The sequence below is a fragment of the Embiotoca jacksoni genome, unplaced genomic scaffold, assembly GCF_022577435.1.
Source record: "Embiotoca jacksoni isolate LCO1_2020_lvr unplaced genomic scaffold, fEmbJac1.0.p SCAF_60, whole genome shotgun sequence".
NCBI classification, from domain to species: domain Eukaryota; kingdom Metazoa; phylum Chordata; class Actinopteri; family Embiotocidae; genus Embiotoca; species Embiotoca jacksoni.
This window is the reverse complement of record NW_027185415.1, coordinates 1,658,065-1,674,606: the sequence shown is the minus strand read 5'-3', so window position 1 is coordinate 1,674,606 and position 16,542 is coordinate 1,658,065. Positions and strand designations below refer to the sequence as shown.

At 43.7% G+C, this 16,542-nt stretch overlaps 2 protein-coding genes and 1 long non-coding RNA gene across 4 annotated transcripts in view; 1 reads left to right on the top strand and 2 right to left on the bottom strand.

The window, feature by feature from the left end:
* Positions 1 to 7,277, bottom strand: part of vps8 (VPS8 subunit of CORVET complex) — a 39,778-nt gene extending 32,501 nt beyond the window's left edge. The window contains exons 1-6 of one of the 2 annotated variants that reach the window (XM_069174651.1): positions 7,178 to 7,277; positions 5,371 to 5,439; positions 4,153 to 4,283; positions 3,631 to 3,727; positions 3,085 to 3,117; positions 2,522 to 2,576 (exon numbers count right to left, since the gene is read on the bottom strand). In XM_069174651.1, the coding sequence (XP_069030752.1) occupies positions 2,522 to 2,576; positions 3,085 to 3,117; positions 3,631 to 3,727; positions 4,153 to 4,283; positions 5,371 to 5,439; positions 7,178 to 7,249 (457 nt within the window). In that variant the 5' untranslated portion in view covers positions 7,250 to 7,277. The remainder of the gene's footprint in view (positions 1 to 2,521; positions 2,577 to 3,084; positions 3,118 to 3,630; positions 3,728 to 4,152; positions 4,284 to 5,370; positions 5,440 to 7,177) is intronic. The other variant, XM_069174652.1, reaches the window with a different exon arrangement.
* Positions 7,278 to 7,556: 279 nt separating this feature from the next.
* On the bottom strand, positions 7,557 to 10,144 carry LOC138213499 (uncharacterized). Its single transcript, XR_011179527.1, has 2 exons — positions 10,051 to 10,144; positions 7,557 to 7,727 (listed from the first exon to the last, which is right to left on the bottom strand). It is a non-coding gene; the product is annotated as an uncharacterized lncRNA (long non-coding RNA).
* On the top strand, positions 9,724 to 15,077 carry LOC138213498 (zinc finger protein ZIC 5-like). The gene is made up of 2 exons (XM_069174653.1): positions 9,724 to 10,485; positions 12,164 to 15,077. The coding sequence occupies exons 1-2, from the start codon at positions 9,825 to 9,827 to the stop codon at positions 12,796 to 12,798; spliced, it is 1,296 nt and encodes a 431-aa protein (XP_069030754.1). The 5' UTR covers positions 9,724 to 9,824; the 3' UTR covers positions 12,799 to 15,077.
* Positions 15,078 to 16,542: the final 1,465 nt, after the last annotated feature.

Below are 16,542 nucleotides of genomic sequence, written 5' to 3'. Positions count from 1 at the left end.
GACCTCTCCGACCTCATCTCCTTTCATGGTGGCTTTGTTTTACATTTTAAAGTCTATTACGAACTGAAATGTCAAAAATGCAAGTTCACTGTAATGAAGATAGAGTCCGTAACAGGAGAGATTAATGAGACTCTTCCAGTCTTTCCTGAGTTTATTAGTGTGCACGTTTACATAACAGCAGGAACTTTCTACTGGTCATTTTCTAACCCATCGCTGACTCACAGGATCGATCAGGATGTAACATAAATGATCCTGAACCATCACAGAGTTCCTCAGCTTTGGTCTCATCATTTATCACCCAGCAGCTGTCGCACATCTTTATTTCACTGTTAACTAAATCTGATCCGTCGTGTGTATTTTTCTGCATGTCAATAATTTTCTGTTTTTATAGCAGGATGTTTGCAGCAGTGACATTATTGTGTCTGTTTCCATGATTACATGTAGAAGGTGACCCCTGTATTATTAAAGGAGGATAACAACTCAAATACAGCCATATGAAGCCCGGTAACAATAAAACCCATTACGTCGTTCAGAAGGTTTTTCTGTAGTTCTGACTAAACGTGGACGGAGGTTTTTAGTGTGGAGGCCAAACGCTGGTAGAGAGAGGGAAACACGACAAGTGCACAAAGTACACAACTCACACAGACACGCACAGCAGCGCACAAACATGCAACAGATTAAACATAAAAAAAACTTCAATGATTTTTATCATCACAGAAGAGTTCTTAATATAAAAAATTACTACTAATCTGCCAACGTGTAAGAACACGTGGCCTTTAGAGGGAGATGACTCTCTTAGTGGTTTGTTTCATGTTACGTCCAAAACACATGAATGATTCATCAAGACTACAATCGGTTTGAACCACACCCCTTACTTTGCACTCAGATTATCCACCGTTAAACGGATTTGGAAAAGCCCTAATTGTACACTGCACACTTACATTGTTAACATTTAGTTAAAGATAACAAGCTCTGACAGACCGATCAGATGGAAATCTCCCATGATGCACCGAGCTCCTCGATTTCACCCTCTCTTTCACTGTCCATGCATTTATTTGCCAACATATTATCTCCTTAACTTTACACCTCTCTCCTGTAGATTTGTGCTTTTGTGCAGCTGTCTGGTCTGTAGTTCCTGCTGCACCAGCCTGCCCAGTCTTTATTGGTTGTTGTCTCTACGCTGTTCTTTTCTCTCTCTGCTCTCCAGTCGAGGGAGATTTTCTCCACCTCTGAGTCTGCTTCTGTTGCAGGTTTCTTCCTGCTTAAAAGGACTTTTTCCTTTCAGCTGTCACTCATGTGGGAACTGTTGAATTGCTGGGTTCCTGTCTACAACCCTGTTTCTAACACAGTAAAAAACTGTAAAATGTAAATAAAAACAGAAAGTGATGATTTGTAAATCATATAAACCCATATTTCATTGCAAATAGACCAAAGACAACATATCAAATGGTGAAACAGAAAATTTGTTTTGTTTTTCTGAAAAAATTTATCGTATTTTGAATTTGATGGCAGCAACACGTCTCAAAAAAGTTGGAACCAGGAGCATGTTTACCGCTGTGTTGCATCACCTCTTCTTTAAACTAAAAATTGTCATGTCCTGATGCTCCAGATGTTTTCAGTGATTGACAGGTCTGGACTGCAGGAGGCCAGTTTATCAACGGACTCTTCTACTAGAGAACCATGCTGTTGGAATACGTGCAGAATGTGGTTGGACGTTGTTCTGCTGAAATAAACAAGACCTTCCCTGAAAGAGACGTTGTCTGGATGGCAGCATATGTTGCTCCAAAACCTGAATATATCATTCAGCATTAATGCTTCCTTCCAGATGTTCAAGCTACCCATGCCATGTGCACTAATGCATCCTGTACCATCACAGATGCTGGCTTTAGAACTGAGCTGATAACAAGCTGGATGGTCCCTCTCCTCTTTAGCCTGGAGGATGCAGCGTCCATGATTTCCAAACAGAATCTCAGATTGTGATCCATCAGACCTCAGGACAGTTGTCCACTTCACCTCAGTCCATCTTCAATGATCTCGGTCCAGAGAAGGCGGCGGTGTTTCTGGATCATGTTTCTATCTGGTTTCTTCTTTGGAGAGTTTTAACCTGCATTTGTGGACGCAGCGATGAACTGTGTTCACAGACGATGGTTTTCACAAGTGTTCCTGAGCCCATGCAGTGATTTCCACTCCAGAATAGTGTGTTTTTAATGCAGTGCTGCCTGAGGGCCCGAAAATCACCACCATCCAATATTGGTTTCCAGCCTTGTCCCTTGTGTTCAGAGATTTCTCCAGATTCTCTGAATCTTTTAATGATATTATGAACCGTAGACGATGAAATCCACTAATTCTTTGTAGTTTTACGTTGAGGAACATTATTCTTAGATTGTTGCACTAAAGACTGTCCCACCCACAGACACACAGCAGTCATTCTTTCATGACTTTTGTCTACAGAGTGTTTTAAAGTGAAGTCATCCTGACATCAGTGCGAGCACGTGAGGAAGGTAATGAAGTTCAGACTCACCAAAGACCAGAGCCAGACCGTGAGACGTTCCCACCACGATCACCCCCGACACCGTCTGAACACACACAATATACAGCTGATGAGAAGGTGAAACACACACAAAGCAAAACACAACCACTTTGTGACTCCACAGACTCAGTCAGACACAAAGAAGACAACATGAGGTGGTCAAGCTTTTCAGTATCATCAGTCCACTGGAACTTTATTAACTATGATAACTTCTCTTTCTCTGCTGTCTTGCTTCTTTCTTTCAGTTCAATATAAAGTTATAAATGCGGATCATTTGAAAACAAACATGTCTTTCTGTTGCACTGCTGAGTTTGTAGTTAATTTATATTGTCATGGAGATTTAAATGAAGGTAAAAACCTCCAGAGTGGAGCATCTCAGTATTTTCAAATTCAGTTTATTTCCCATGTTTATAGTTTGCAGTTCATTTTCAAAATATTAGATCTGCTCAAATAAATCAAGGAATAAAAATTAAATCACACATAATAAAAAAGCATGTTATCAGATTTCAGACAGCTATCAGCACCCTGCTGAATTGGAATGAACTAATACTCACGATAGCAGTTGGCAGTCCAGCATCCACTTTGTCCTGAGAAAAGATAGAAATGTTCTTATTATGTACAATCTTCAATGTGTTACTGTGTTTTCATTAATCATGCGGTGGGTACATTCAAACTGTGGGGTCAAAGAGGACATCCCAGCACAGAAATCTTCTGGTGTTAGTTTGCAGACTAGAGATGCAGCAGTGTTTCCGCACTGAGTACCGTGCTGTGAAAAATTGATGATTATCATAATATGTACAAGCACTTATTAATGGTATGAAAAACAAATGCAACAAATCGAGATTCTGCCTGCATGTCGTATGTAGAGCATCTCCTCTTCTCCTGTCAGACTCAGCAGAGGGCAACACTTGTAATATCACCATCTCCATCCTCAGGCAAAAACTTTGAATATGTTAATAATGAAGGTGGGCGTGTCTTCGAGGACAGATATCCAGTTTACACTTCAATCCTGTTAGAGAACCCTCAGAGTGAGGTGTGTGTGTGTGTGTGTGTGTGTGTGTGTGTGTGTGTGTGTGTGTGTGTGTGTGTGTGTGTCTTACAGCAGCAGAGACGATCTGTGCAGAGATGCCCTTCAGCAGGCTGTGTCGAAGGACAGACCCGTGAACTGTTGCATTCAGATCTACTGTCCTCCTCTTTCTTCATGTCCACACACACACACACACACACACACACACACACACACACACACACACACACACACGGGAAAACATACATTTTATCCACTTATTAACTGTTACATGTAAAAAGCAGGAGGTATGGAGACGCATGTTAAAGTGCGTGTTAGTGTTGTTTGATTGGCAGGTGATGACATCTCTGTTGGACACTTCAGGATGTGTTACATGAGGTTTTACATGCGTTGTGTAATTCTTTATTTTAATTTAAACAGTATTAATTTTGATGTATTTAACTGATCCAAGCTTGCTCTTTTTAATTCAAACTCTTTCTGTGTGAGTGCATTTATAAAAGGACAGACCATGTTTTGTTTGTGTTTATGTATGTATGTGTGTGTGTGTGTGTGTGTGTGTGTGTGTGTGTGTGTGTGTGTGTGTGTGTGTTCCTACCGTTTCAGGTATGCTGGGTCTCCACTGTCTGAGCTGGCCAGAGACGAGGTGTCACAGGAGTGAGCATCCATGTTGTCTGTGTTGACCACGCAGGTGTCCTCCAGCACAAACGGTTCGTCTTCATCCTCCAACTGCAACAACACAAACACACTGAAGCTAAAGGATGGACACACACGCACACACACACACACACACACAGCAACAACACACACACAGGGTAACATGACAGACCTGCATCTGCAGCTGTGTTGCGTTACTGTCACTCCACAGGGATCACTTCCTGTCACATCAATGAACACACATTTGTCTGTGAAGCTGTTTTTAAGGCCGAGGTAACTGCCGTCAGAAAACATGCTCCACACACGCGTGTTAACGTACACAAGGAAGGTGTTTTGTTTTTTGAGACGTGTTGCTGCCAGCGAGTTCAAAATTAGCTTATATTTTTTATAAAACAATACAAATTCTCAGTTTCAACATGTGACATGTTGTCTTTGGTCTATTTTCAATTAAATATGCGTTTATGTGATTTACAAATCATTGCATTCAGTTCATATTTACATTTTATAAAGCGTCCCAACTTTTTGGGGGAATTGGGGTTGTAAATCAAATCAATGTTGGGTGTCAGCACCACCGACAGCCTTCACACCGACCCTCCTCAGTGTGATGTTGGAGGCACGATGGGAACTCAGCACAGTCTGAGGGTTTAAACTGCTTCTCTTCCTGTAATCTGACTCGGATCAGGACCTTTTTAATCTTATCACTGAGGATCATTCTGTACCTGACGGCATGATGGAGAACACTAAACATCTGAAGGTCATGTCGGGATGCAGAGAACTTCAGAATAATGAAAACAGACACAAACGTGGTTTTATCTGTTAGCAGCACGTTCCAGGATCATTTATGTAAGTCAGGTTTTGACACCAAGTAAGGTGACCTGTAATCCTCCCTCCTGGTTTCAGGAGAGGCAGCATCCACTCTCCACTCCCTTTGAACAGACTGAAAAGATCTGCAGCGCTGTGTGACTGCAGATAGTCAGCAGAGGGCGCCACGTGTTTCATACTGAGGTCAGACGGTCACAGAGGCTTCAAAGTCTGTCAACCTTTAAGTTGTTTATATTTCTGCAGAAATATGACCTGAAACATAATTTTATCATGAGTCCTTTAAGCAGATCAAGAGGACAGAAAGGCAGACAGACAGGCAGACAGACAGATACTTGACCTCACTCAGGATGCTCTCCAGTGTGGGCGGTGTATCCACTTGAGGAATATCAAACTCTTTATCATCGATCTGAGAACAGAAGTAGAGCAGAAACACGTTGGTTACGATCGTCCTCGTTTCTTTCTGCTTTCTTTGTGTTCATATCAAAAACCTCCTTCATCAGATCAACCGGCATCACGTCCGACATGAACACCACAAACAACACATCAGTACCGAGTCAAGTGCAGCCAAAGTAAGCAAAAGATACTATTTAATATTCACAGAGTTCACTCGACTATCATTTCATCTTTCTTCTCAGAAATTAAGTTCCAAGTTTTGTCTGTTTTTATGCGCTTTTCAAACTGAGTTTTGGTTTCTTCATCAGACAGTTCGACACTTTGTCTGTTCCTCCGCTCATTTTTACTTCTTTGATCTTTTCCACACTGATGATATCTGGTCTGTACAAACAGTGGAATCACTGGGGAGCACCAGAAATAAAACGACCTTCACAGTGACGCGGGAACACAATGTAAAGCAGACGTGTGTGTTGGGAAGGTTCCCGTCACTGCAGCCACTTATATGAACGCCGATCAGTTTCATTTTTTTTCAAACCGACTGACAGGGGAGCCACTGAGCTCAGTAGTTCCCATGGTGACCCTTCATCACCATGACGATGTTCAGCCTGATGGAGAGCTGTTGGTGTATTTCATTGGTCAGTGTTACTGTTATTTTGTCAGCCCGAGTCATATAAATGGATTTGACAACTATAATTGTCATTGGGAGATGATTTGTTGCTGAAGGCTGTAGTATTATAATTATACTTGTTCCTTCCCGTGTCCGTGGTTTTAATGACATCCCAGCTGGAAAAGTTACAAAGTTCTGGGAATATTTTCAGCTGTTTTTCATTTCCAGAATTTCTTTTCCTAAAAGTAGGAAAACGTGTTTTTGGTTTTTTTTAAACACATTACAAAAAAATACTAAAATACAATGCTACCACGATACATCTGTGTAATGTTTCTACTCTCGAGGAACAACACTGTGGGAACACTAAAAGAGAAGGTCGTACCACGTCATCCTGCTTTAAGAGGAACTTTTGGGAACACAATAAACTTCCTGCTGAAAAACATCACGACAACATCGCAGAATATTTTCAGAGTGTTTTCAGAACATAAAATAAATTCTCCCTGTGATGGGTGATTGGAGGACCGAGGCCCGTCAGAGCTGAAGTGGACCAGAAAGAGAAGTCAAATCACCTCACAATCTGAACGCTAAAAGACCCGAGTCCCTTTTAGGACCACAAAGGTCCGGTCCGGTCCGGTAGAGTGAGACAAAGATGAAGCTGAGGGGTTTTCTAAGAGATGAATGATGTCACCCTGTTTGATTGGTTTGTGGGAGGTGAAACACAAATCACAGACCAAACCTACATTTACCTTAAACTTTCTGAAAATTATTAGGACATAATAAGACATTCATTGGCTCCCTGGGTATTCTGGTTAAATACATCTGCATGGTAAACAGCCTCCGACCTAAATGACCATATTCATTATTATGAATGGTCTGTTCGCACATGCGTAGATTCAAAGATCCACTTTTATAGCAACACCAGTGGTTTCAGTTCGAGTCGCTGTCAGAACATTTACATCACGTCTCAGATAACTGGGTTGGTTTTAGATCAACGTGTTTTTTAAATTGGGCATTTTAAAGCAGCCAGCTGTGTAGCAGCAGCAGCTACATGGAAAAACAACACACTGCTGCTGGTTCTCCCTCCAGAACCTCCAGAACCTCCAGAACCTCCAGCACCGCCACGGTAGAAACAGAAGAGTCTCACCGAGTCCACTTCCACCAGGTTGAGCTGCGACGAGGCGGACATCAGGCTGCGGGCGTCCGGAGACTGCGACATGTTTACACCACTGATAAACAACTGCTTCCTGACGAGTCATCTGACCGGAAATACATTCATTACAACTTCCGGTACTTGTATTTCAAAATAAATATAGCCATGTAGCTTATCAATAATATTAATATCTTAAATACATTCATATTATCGAGATGACACAAACAAAATATATTAGTTACACTTATGTCTTATATTTAAATATAAACTCTAGATCGCATGAGGGTTCCCAAATACGATGTTAAAAAAGACTGTTAACGTGTTAAATACGTTTTTATTGCAAATAAAGGATAGCAGATAGTGCTTCAACACATTTTAAAATACATTAATTTATTTATTGCCACAACAACAATGACACAAAGCTATATATATGACATCTGTAAAGTGTATAGTTCCTGTACAGTGTCGTCACCGCCACATTTCAGGGATAACCGTGGAGGAGCCGGACCAGGACCAGGGCTTCATCAGTAGAAGGGAGACCCACCTGCAAACCACCAAACAGACCACCAGTAAAAACAAGTCAAAAACGTTGGTTCATGTTTGTGTGACAAGCAGGTGTGGAAGCAGGTGAAATATATAGAAATGAATGGGTTGAGGACAATGAGAGCAGCTGGGTGGAGTCTAACCCACTTCAGTTAAATTAGTTTCAGTCTGGCAGGTGTTGAATGCACAGCAGGTGTGCTGCTTCAAAAACAGCACATACTGGAAAGTGGGACAGCTGATTCCTAACTTCACATCTACCTTCCCTGATGTCTTCAAGACAATTCGTCTGCAGACAAAAGAGACAGACGATCAGCTTTAAAATGAGCTTATAATTTTCATGAAACAATAACATTTCTCAGTTCTAACATCTGATGTGTTTTAATGTTATATTTTCAGATGTGGTTTTACATGATTTGTAAATTCTGTTTTCATACATTTTACACAGTAACCCAACCCAAAAAGTTGGATTACTTTTTGGGAAACAGGGTTGTAGACAAATGTTTTATCACAGCTTTGATCGACATAGACGGCGCTCATGTTGACATATTGTTGGCCCAGATGGAACCTCATAAAATCTGAATCTTGTGCAACTCATGCTTTATGACACTAAAAACAAGAGCCCCAATTTTTTTTATTTAAAAAGGATTTAGTTTGGATTACATCATTGTTGAATTACTGGAGTCTTCTTTCCTGAGTTTGATTTTAAGAGAACCAGTTTTGTGTTCAATAACAGTTCTAGTGGGGGCAGCAGGTTCAGAGGTGGGCTTGTTTAATGTGGGGATTTTATTTCTCTATTTTAATGTTTCATATTGTCTTCTTCAGGGAGAAGTCAGCAGTCTCGCTTTGACGTCTCCTGTTGGTCCCAACAATCCCGTCGTTCTGGGTTCACGTTCAGTCATGCAGCTCTCCTCTTAAACAAACACATGAATGTCACGTTTCATTGAATGTTACTTCATCCTCAGTGCATCTGAGAATACTAGTGAAAAAATGTGAGTCGGGCTGGTCGAGAATATGAATTTATTTGTATTTCTTAAAATAATGGAGCTATAATATTAGAGGTGAATAAAAAAAAATGTTTAATGGTTTAAAACCAAAATCCAATCTGTGAAATTTAACTGGATTTAACTATATTTAAATATTTTTTTCCACCACAGACTGCTTGTCCTACACAGATGAATGAGACAGTAATAGATTATTTAAAAAAATTGTAAACACAATTTACATTAACTTTATTCTCATAATTGTGTAATATTAGGCCAATTATTTGATTGCTGTAACATTCTCACTTTTGTACTTTTAAAACTTATATCTCATGATATTATGACATTATTCTCCAAATATATATTGCTTAATTGAACTGTCCTATAATTTGTGCTGGGCTCTGGACTGTTATTGTTTTTTTCCTGTTTCGTGAAACAAAAAAACCCCACGAAGAACAACGAGTTATATCATTTATTGTCATTATTTTGATTGTAGGTTATTTACATCTCTGCAGAATGCAGTGTTCTCTTAGTTTTATTATTATAGAAAGGTCACTGTGTGTTTGTGATGTAGAATACAATCCTCTAAGAGCTGTGACCCAAATACAACAGAACAGTCCTCTGGAGTGTCTTTAATCTGTTATAGACGGCGGAGACGTTTTATATGAATATCAGGAAGGTTTTTCTGTCAGATATAAATGATGTAGATTCATTATTGTTTATTGTGTCACGGGAGAAGAATCACCAAATAATAATAAGTGAATGATCTGTTATCGTTACAGGATCGTTGGCCTCTAAAACCTCTCATGAAACCTCTAAAAATCTGGAAGTTTTTTTTTTTTTTTTTACAGAACATTACAAATTGAGAGTGTGTGTGTCATAATAATGATGGACCAGATAGTCTAGACACGTTACGTTTAACTTTTTGGGTCTGAGAATCAGGGAAGGATGAAGAGGAGGGAGGTAGGAAAGGAGACAAGGACGCTGCCGCGCGGTGTTGGGTCGCGGCCCGATGTATTCCTTCGACTCCGTTCACCTCCATTCACAGTAAATAAAAGCATGGAGGCTGTGACTCTCGGGATCTAACACCGAGCAGCGGGGGGTACAGACACCGCCGCATGCGCTCTGTCTTCGACCAAAACACACAGGAAGGAAGCGGGACGGCGCTGAACGGCTGCCCGCTGGATTACTCTCGTTTTCCGTGGACGAGCGGACTGTGGTTGGCGGTAGGAGCGGGACAGCCCGCCGTCCTGAGCATGAAGCGGACGGCTGTGGTGGCCAGGCACAATGGCCTCGTCTCTCCGCTGGGGAACAACAACTCCGGGGCTTCGAGCATCGTCTTACCGCTCCAGCCGAGGACCACCGGTCTCTGCGCTTCTGTCGACTCCGGTACCGGCGGCGGGATGGACGGCCTGCTGGATTTCTCCAAAGGCCCCACCGTCAAAACCGAGCTGGTGTGCAAATGGATCGACCGAACTTCTTCGAGACAGAGGCTGGGGCGGACGGCGACATCCGTCTGCGACCAAACTTTCAGCTCCATGCACGAGCTCGTGGACCACGTCACCACCGAGCATGTCTCCGCGGGGCTGGAGACCCTCAGTCATGTCTGCATGTGGGACGAGTGTCTGCGCGGCGGGAAGGCGTTCAAAGCCAAATACAAACTCATCAATCACATCCGCGTGCACACCGGGGAGAAGCCCTTTTCATGCGCATTTCCCAACTGCGGCAAGATGTTCGCACGCTCCGAGAACCTCAAGATCCACACGCGCACGCACACTGGTAGGCTTTTAATGGTCGTGTGAGGGCTCGCGGGGCGCAGATAGTCTGCTGTCATTGTGCTCTTTAAATCCGTGTCGGGCTCCTGGCGGAGCACACGGAGGGTAACGGAGATGTTCAGCCTGTAGGAATCCCCTCCATGTTTACGGAGGCTCAGTTCACCACCGAGTCACATCCTCTTCATACTCCCTTGTTTCCTCGAGGAAGGAAGCGCGAGCGTAGACCGCAGCCCGGGAGTCATGCAAGGTGAAAAGAAGGGAGCTGAGATCAGCTGAGGGAGAGGAGGAGGTCTGAGGAGGTCTGAGGAGGTCTTCATCAGAGGGATGTACATGAATAAACCTTTGAATTGTGTCAGCTGCAGCTAATGGCTCTGTAGATCTCTGTCAACAGGCCGTCTGCTGATGGTTTGGAGGTCAGTAGTGAACCATCCATAAGAGGACCTGCCGGGTTTCACGGTCTACCAGAACTCTCTGATCTGGTTCTGGTATTTCGGGTCATTTTCAGGCTCTTATCAGACAGCAGGAGGGAGAACCAGACACACTGATGGCATCACCCACCAACCAGTCCTGAACTCACTAACAACAGATTATAAACCAACCAATGTGTTATGATAATACAATAACTGCGAGCTAGATTTTTCTGGACATAAAAAAAAACCGTTTTTTCCCTTGACGAGAACCTTTAATAAGAGAACCGAAGGTTGTTTGTCACATTAGTGGACCCCTGTCTCCATTCGGCCCCTCTGAGATGATGTCATCTGCACACGGTATAATATCCTATCTGAGACTTCAGTCTGTTGTGAAACGGGGACATCTCCCTTACTAATAATAAGTAAGATGGTCGAATGAGTTTAAAAACTATTCTCTGTAAATATTTAAAAATGATGCTGCAATAATGATTTATTTCGTAATTATTATCTGACATGTCTGTTGGCAGAAAGAAGTAATAGTTAAGTAAAGATTTTGTTATTATGTTATCACCAGAGCTACACTCATGTGATTGGCTGACACTGACAGAGTTACTAATCTTTGAGTTTACTGTGATGTCATCGCCCGTCACACACAGCTTCCTGTCTTGATGTTCAGTGGTGATGAGGTCAGCTGACAGTGGAGGAAACTCCTCCGTCGTCTTTGAGGTGTGTTCGGTTCATCGTCCTGCTGCAGGATGAAGGTCAGACCAGAAGGTGGAGCAAGTTCCTCCTCATTCGGGTGGAGTCCGTTCATGTGTCCAGATGTGTCTCCGGACCAGTGAAGTCCCCTCCCGGACCTGAACCTCTCGCTGTGGCGTCGGTGTCTCTCCTGGTCGTCTCCTGTTTCTGTCATTGATCTCAAACTGGGATTCATCGGTGAATCCGTCTGATTTCTCTCCGTCCACCGTGACATGCTGCCCTGACAGGACTTGAGATGATCGTAGTCTCGCCTTATTTATGACTTAAATTCTACATCTGTGTCGAAGGTGCTTTTTCCGCCTAAGTGTCCAATCTGGTACGACACCAAATACTGTAATACACCCGTCGGTCCGCTACAGGGCCACGCTTACGCCTCGGCCATTAAAAAGTAAGGTGCCTCCGGTGCTGGAGGTCGGGTTTAGGAGCAGATCGGGGTTTGTGTGAAACAGTAACATCACGCGTACCTTTAATAAATCCGCTGTGATAACGGTGAACTTGGTGTTTGTGTTGCAGGTGAGAAGCCGTTCCAGTGTGAGTTTTGCGAGCGGCGCTTCGCCAACAGCAGCGACCGAAAGAAGCACTCCCAGGTCCACACGGCCTCCAAGCCCTACGACTGCAAGGCGCTGGGCTGCACCAAGTCCTACACGCACCCCAGCTCCCTGCGCAAACACATGAAGGTTCACGTCAAGTCGTCGCCTACCTCTGAGCCCCAGGACCTGTACGACTCCATCCCGCTGCAGCTCCAGCAGCCCTATCAGGCCGTCCTCGAGCCCCTCGACCTCAAAATGAACCGCCTCTCTCCGTCTCTCGCCAACAAACACGTTCACTTCCCTCTTCTGTCCGGTCACGAGTTGGACCTCAGCTCGGCCAGCGAGGCCGACAGTAAGCTGCTGCTGCGGAGTTCCTCCCCGATGGCGATGCCTCTGGACCTCTCTCTGTCCGGCCTGAAGAGCCAGCTGACCCAGAGGCAGCAGCAGAGCGGCAGGACCCCCCGGAGGAGCCAGCGCTCCGTCAACCCGGCCTTACCTCAGCTGTCTAACATTAAGGAGTGGTATGTCTGCACCAGGACTACAGCGCCCTCCTTCCCCCTGCTCCACCCGGACCACATCAAATCAGAACCTAGCGACGAGGACGACTACGTCACGTAAGACGGAGGGACTGGTTCCGTTGGACGTGAAGAACAGATCTCGCATCGACAGACCCAGGTCAGGCCACAGCGAGCGGTTGTATAGTTGAACATCGGCGGCCCGGGGAGAAGGTCTGTGATCGGAGAGAAAAGATTTTAACTTTTCCGTGTCACACGGAAAAAAACTGCGCTCAGAGATTATCACTGTGTGGACCAAAAGGACGAGAGGACTCCGACGTTCTGCTTATTGGAACAAAATGTTTTACAGGAAACTGCAAGTTATCAGTGTTAGCTAGCTGACTTGAACTAACACGGGAGTTAACTGTTTGTACAAGTGGACCAGAGAATGTTGGTGACTGCTCTGCTGGATGTTAACCGGGGTGAACAGGGTTCGTGTAGATGATGAGCTCTCCACTCAGACACATCACTGACGGTTTCAGGGCTCCACCTCGGTGAAGCAGCTTCAAGGGCTAAATCGATGCTGGTGGAAGGAGCTGACGGTACACTGTAACCATGGTAACACGGCAGGTCCCAAACAGCAGCAGGTGGACAGCAGGAAGTACGCACCTGTGAAGGTCTCAGTGTGCTTTCAACAAACTGTTTTTTTCCCCAACATTTAGAAAGTCACAGAACCGTCGGAAGCAGCAGATTCTGCCGTCAGACTGACGGTCGGACGAATCTGCAGCTGAGCCGTTTTGTTGGAAGCAAACTGAGACATGCAGTCAGTCTACCGCAAGAAACCCGTTCAAATGTGTTGATGTGATCGTTGTCTAACCCGACGCAGCAGCAGGCAGTTCCAGTGCAGTCTGAAGAGAGTAGGTCCGACCCGTCTCTGTACCGATCAAAGTGTCTCCTTAACTTCCTCAATGGACCTATCAGTGGGTTGATCACCTGCCTCTGTTTACACTCCAGTTACATTTTGTCAACACCTCAATGGTTCCCAGAGTCACCACACGTCATACACACATTGCTTTAACATGGAAATGTCAATTAAAAGATGCACAAGACAGCTCGTATCTTTTCCTTTGTTCAGATGGTGCGACAGTGAAAAACGGGCTCGTGGATCTAAAAATCAGTTTTCACTGTGATTACAGTCTCTCTGGAGGGATGGTTGCAGCAGTGGCGGAGTTTCAGCCGGTTTTGATGCACACTGATTGGTTAAAGCTGCTCTATATAGTTTCAAAATAAAACCCGAGGTCTACGGCCAGCAGGATAACAGCTGCTAACGCCAGGCTAGAAAAATAAGCAGGACTGTGTCAGACTGTAGCGCAGCTTGGTGAAGTGTGTCATGTTTATAGACAACACTTGAAATGGTAATAAGAGTCAAACCGATGTTTCGGTTGATTTCAAGCTGGACTGATTCTTGTTCACCCGTGTTCAGAGAGAGACAGAAACACTGACCTTCACCTGTTAATTCAGTGCCGTGATATGATTCTAGCCTCCACTGCTGTGATTCAACGGTACACGTGTTCCAGGCCTTACGGTCCAATCACCTGCAGGGGAGGTTCATAAGTGACTAAACTCCCTGCAGTTGGTGTTGCACCAGTGATTTACCGCTCACCTGTCCAGGTCGTTCCCAGCATCAGCTGATGTGACCTCCAGTCTCCTCCAGAGCATCCGTGGCTGATGGATGGATCTGGAGATTTGTCTTCTGAATAAGTTTGTCTGCCGACATTCACTGGACCAGAACCTGTTTCAGAGCACGGTCACAACTGTGACCTTGGTCTTTGGATGTGAGCAGTGAGTTATGATTCTTCTTCTTCACGTTGTTGGAGCGGTGGACCGGAGGTCAGCGCCACCACCTCACAGTCACATGGTCCTGGGACAGAATCCTTTCAGCTCTCTGTGTGTCTGTTTTTGGTTTTCTAACGCAGGTCCGATCGATAGAAAGCCCTGAACAACACACACACTGTGTGTGTGTGTGTGTGTGTGTGTGTGTGTGTGTGTGTGGTGTGTGTGTGTGTGAATGACTGCAGCATGTTTGTGTGTTCCTCTCAGAGAGGACGTTCTTTATTTAAAATGTCTCTTTAATGCAGCACTAAAAGGTGGATTTAAAACAAAGATATAGACTTACATCTTTACTTTCTGTACTTTATCCAGTTTCTAAATGTTTCTGTGGACATTCATCCAACGTCTGTCTGTTCCTTTTATCGAGATACTTAACTTCTGTCCCCCCTGTTTAAACAGTGTGTCTCACACTGTTTAAACAGTGTGTCTCACACACTCCACACCAGAAGGAGTTTTACAGAGTCAAATTGTTTTATTCGTCTGAGCTTCAGCACATTTAATTTAAAATAAAATATTGCCATAAGATCAAAGTGTCAGCTTTAATTTGAGGAGGTTTACATCACGATAGAAGGAAATGCATCAGAGATGTTGATCCTTTAACACACAGGGGCCAAAGTTGAAGTGTTGAAGATTGATTGTACAGATACACATAAAACTAAACAAAATTCTCAGACTTATCATCCAAAAAAAAAAAAAAAAATGACAGTCTGATCTGTGAAGGATATATAAAAACAAAAATCCATTATCTATACCCGCTGTATCCTGAACAGGGTCAATGGGAGCTGGGTAAACCAGGACAGATCACAGGGACACAGAGACAGACAGAAACAAAGACTCTCATTCACACCAGAGGGACATTATTTTTTTCAGAATCACCAATTAACCTGACATGCATGTCTTTGGACGGTGGGAGGAAGCCGGAGCAGGAGGGAGGAAGCAGGAGCAGGAGGGAGGAAGCAGGAGGGAGGGAACCCCACGCAGGAGGGAACCCACCCAGGGAACAAGGAGAACATGCAGACTCCCAGAGTGACCAGGTGTGACTCATCAAGATGCTGATTAAGCAGCACAGTTGTACCTTGGACTGATCACATTTAAAGGCCACAGCGTTGTCTTAGTGTTAAAAGAAAATGTGACCATGCATTACACATTTGTTTGGGTTTGCTCGAAATGATCACGAGATCAGTTTTTCCCATAATGGCTTGGTCACAAATAAAGCCGCAGGGGGGCGGGGCTTAGAAACCATCTAACAACGGTTCCGTTCACACTTGTACTGTTTTCACTCAGCGGCTCAGTTCAAATCCAATTAACTGCAGATGTTTTAAAATAAAAGCAGGGAGGGAGTAGCATCATGCCACGTGAAGTACTGCACGTTTTTTCCGACATCCAGACAACGAGGGAGACGGTCTGAGAGCAAACACCCAGGACACTGAAGCTGCCCGTAATAACACCATTGTTTTTATTTCTTTCACTTTTATTTAATTCAGATTGGCTGAAACTTCTACTGCACTTTGCACAGAAGGAGGACTGGGTATTATTTTTTTTAAATGATTATTTAAAAAAAAACGTTTGGCTAATATGGGCTTAGTTGCAATGTGTGCATGTAAATATAGTTTTAAAATAGACTTAATATCTTTCCCTTTACTGTTCAGTTTTTTGCCATTAACACTTATTGAGAATCATTAAGGTATTAATCAAATTAGGACTACACATTATTGTTATTGTTGCTATTATTACATGCTCAGCTCATTTCTATAAAATATTTTGAAATAGGATCTTGATTTTGACAGAACATTTTTACACGCTATGAATGAATTAAATGAAAAACTTAAAACAACATTTTACAACCTGCTTTTTAAATAATTTTCCGGAGTGTGCTTCAAAGTTGTCAATAAAGTTGAGAATTACTAAAAAAAGAAGCGCAGGTGACGCCTCCTCCTGCTCCACTCAAGGCTCTGCCCAGCTCACACGTCATGACGTC

Excerpts from the sequence above, each read along its gene's own strand:
- LOC138213498 (XM_069174653.1), top strand. The coding sequence starts at position 9,825 with ATGCGCTCTGTCTTCGACCAAAACACACAGGAAGGAAGCGGGACGGCG. Across the intron at positions 10,486-12,163 it reads CCACACGCGCACGCACACTG|GTGAGAAGCCGTTCCAGTGT; the intron begins GTAGGCTTTTAA and ends TTTGTGTTGCAG.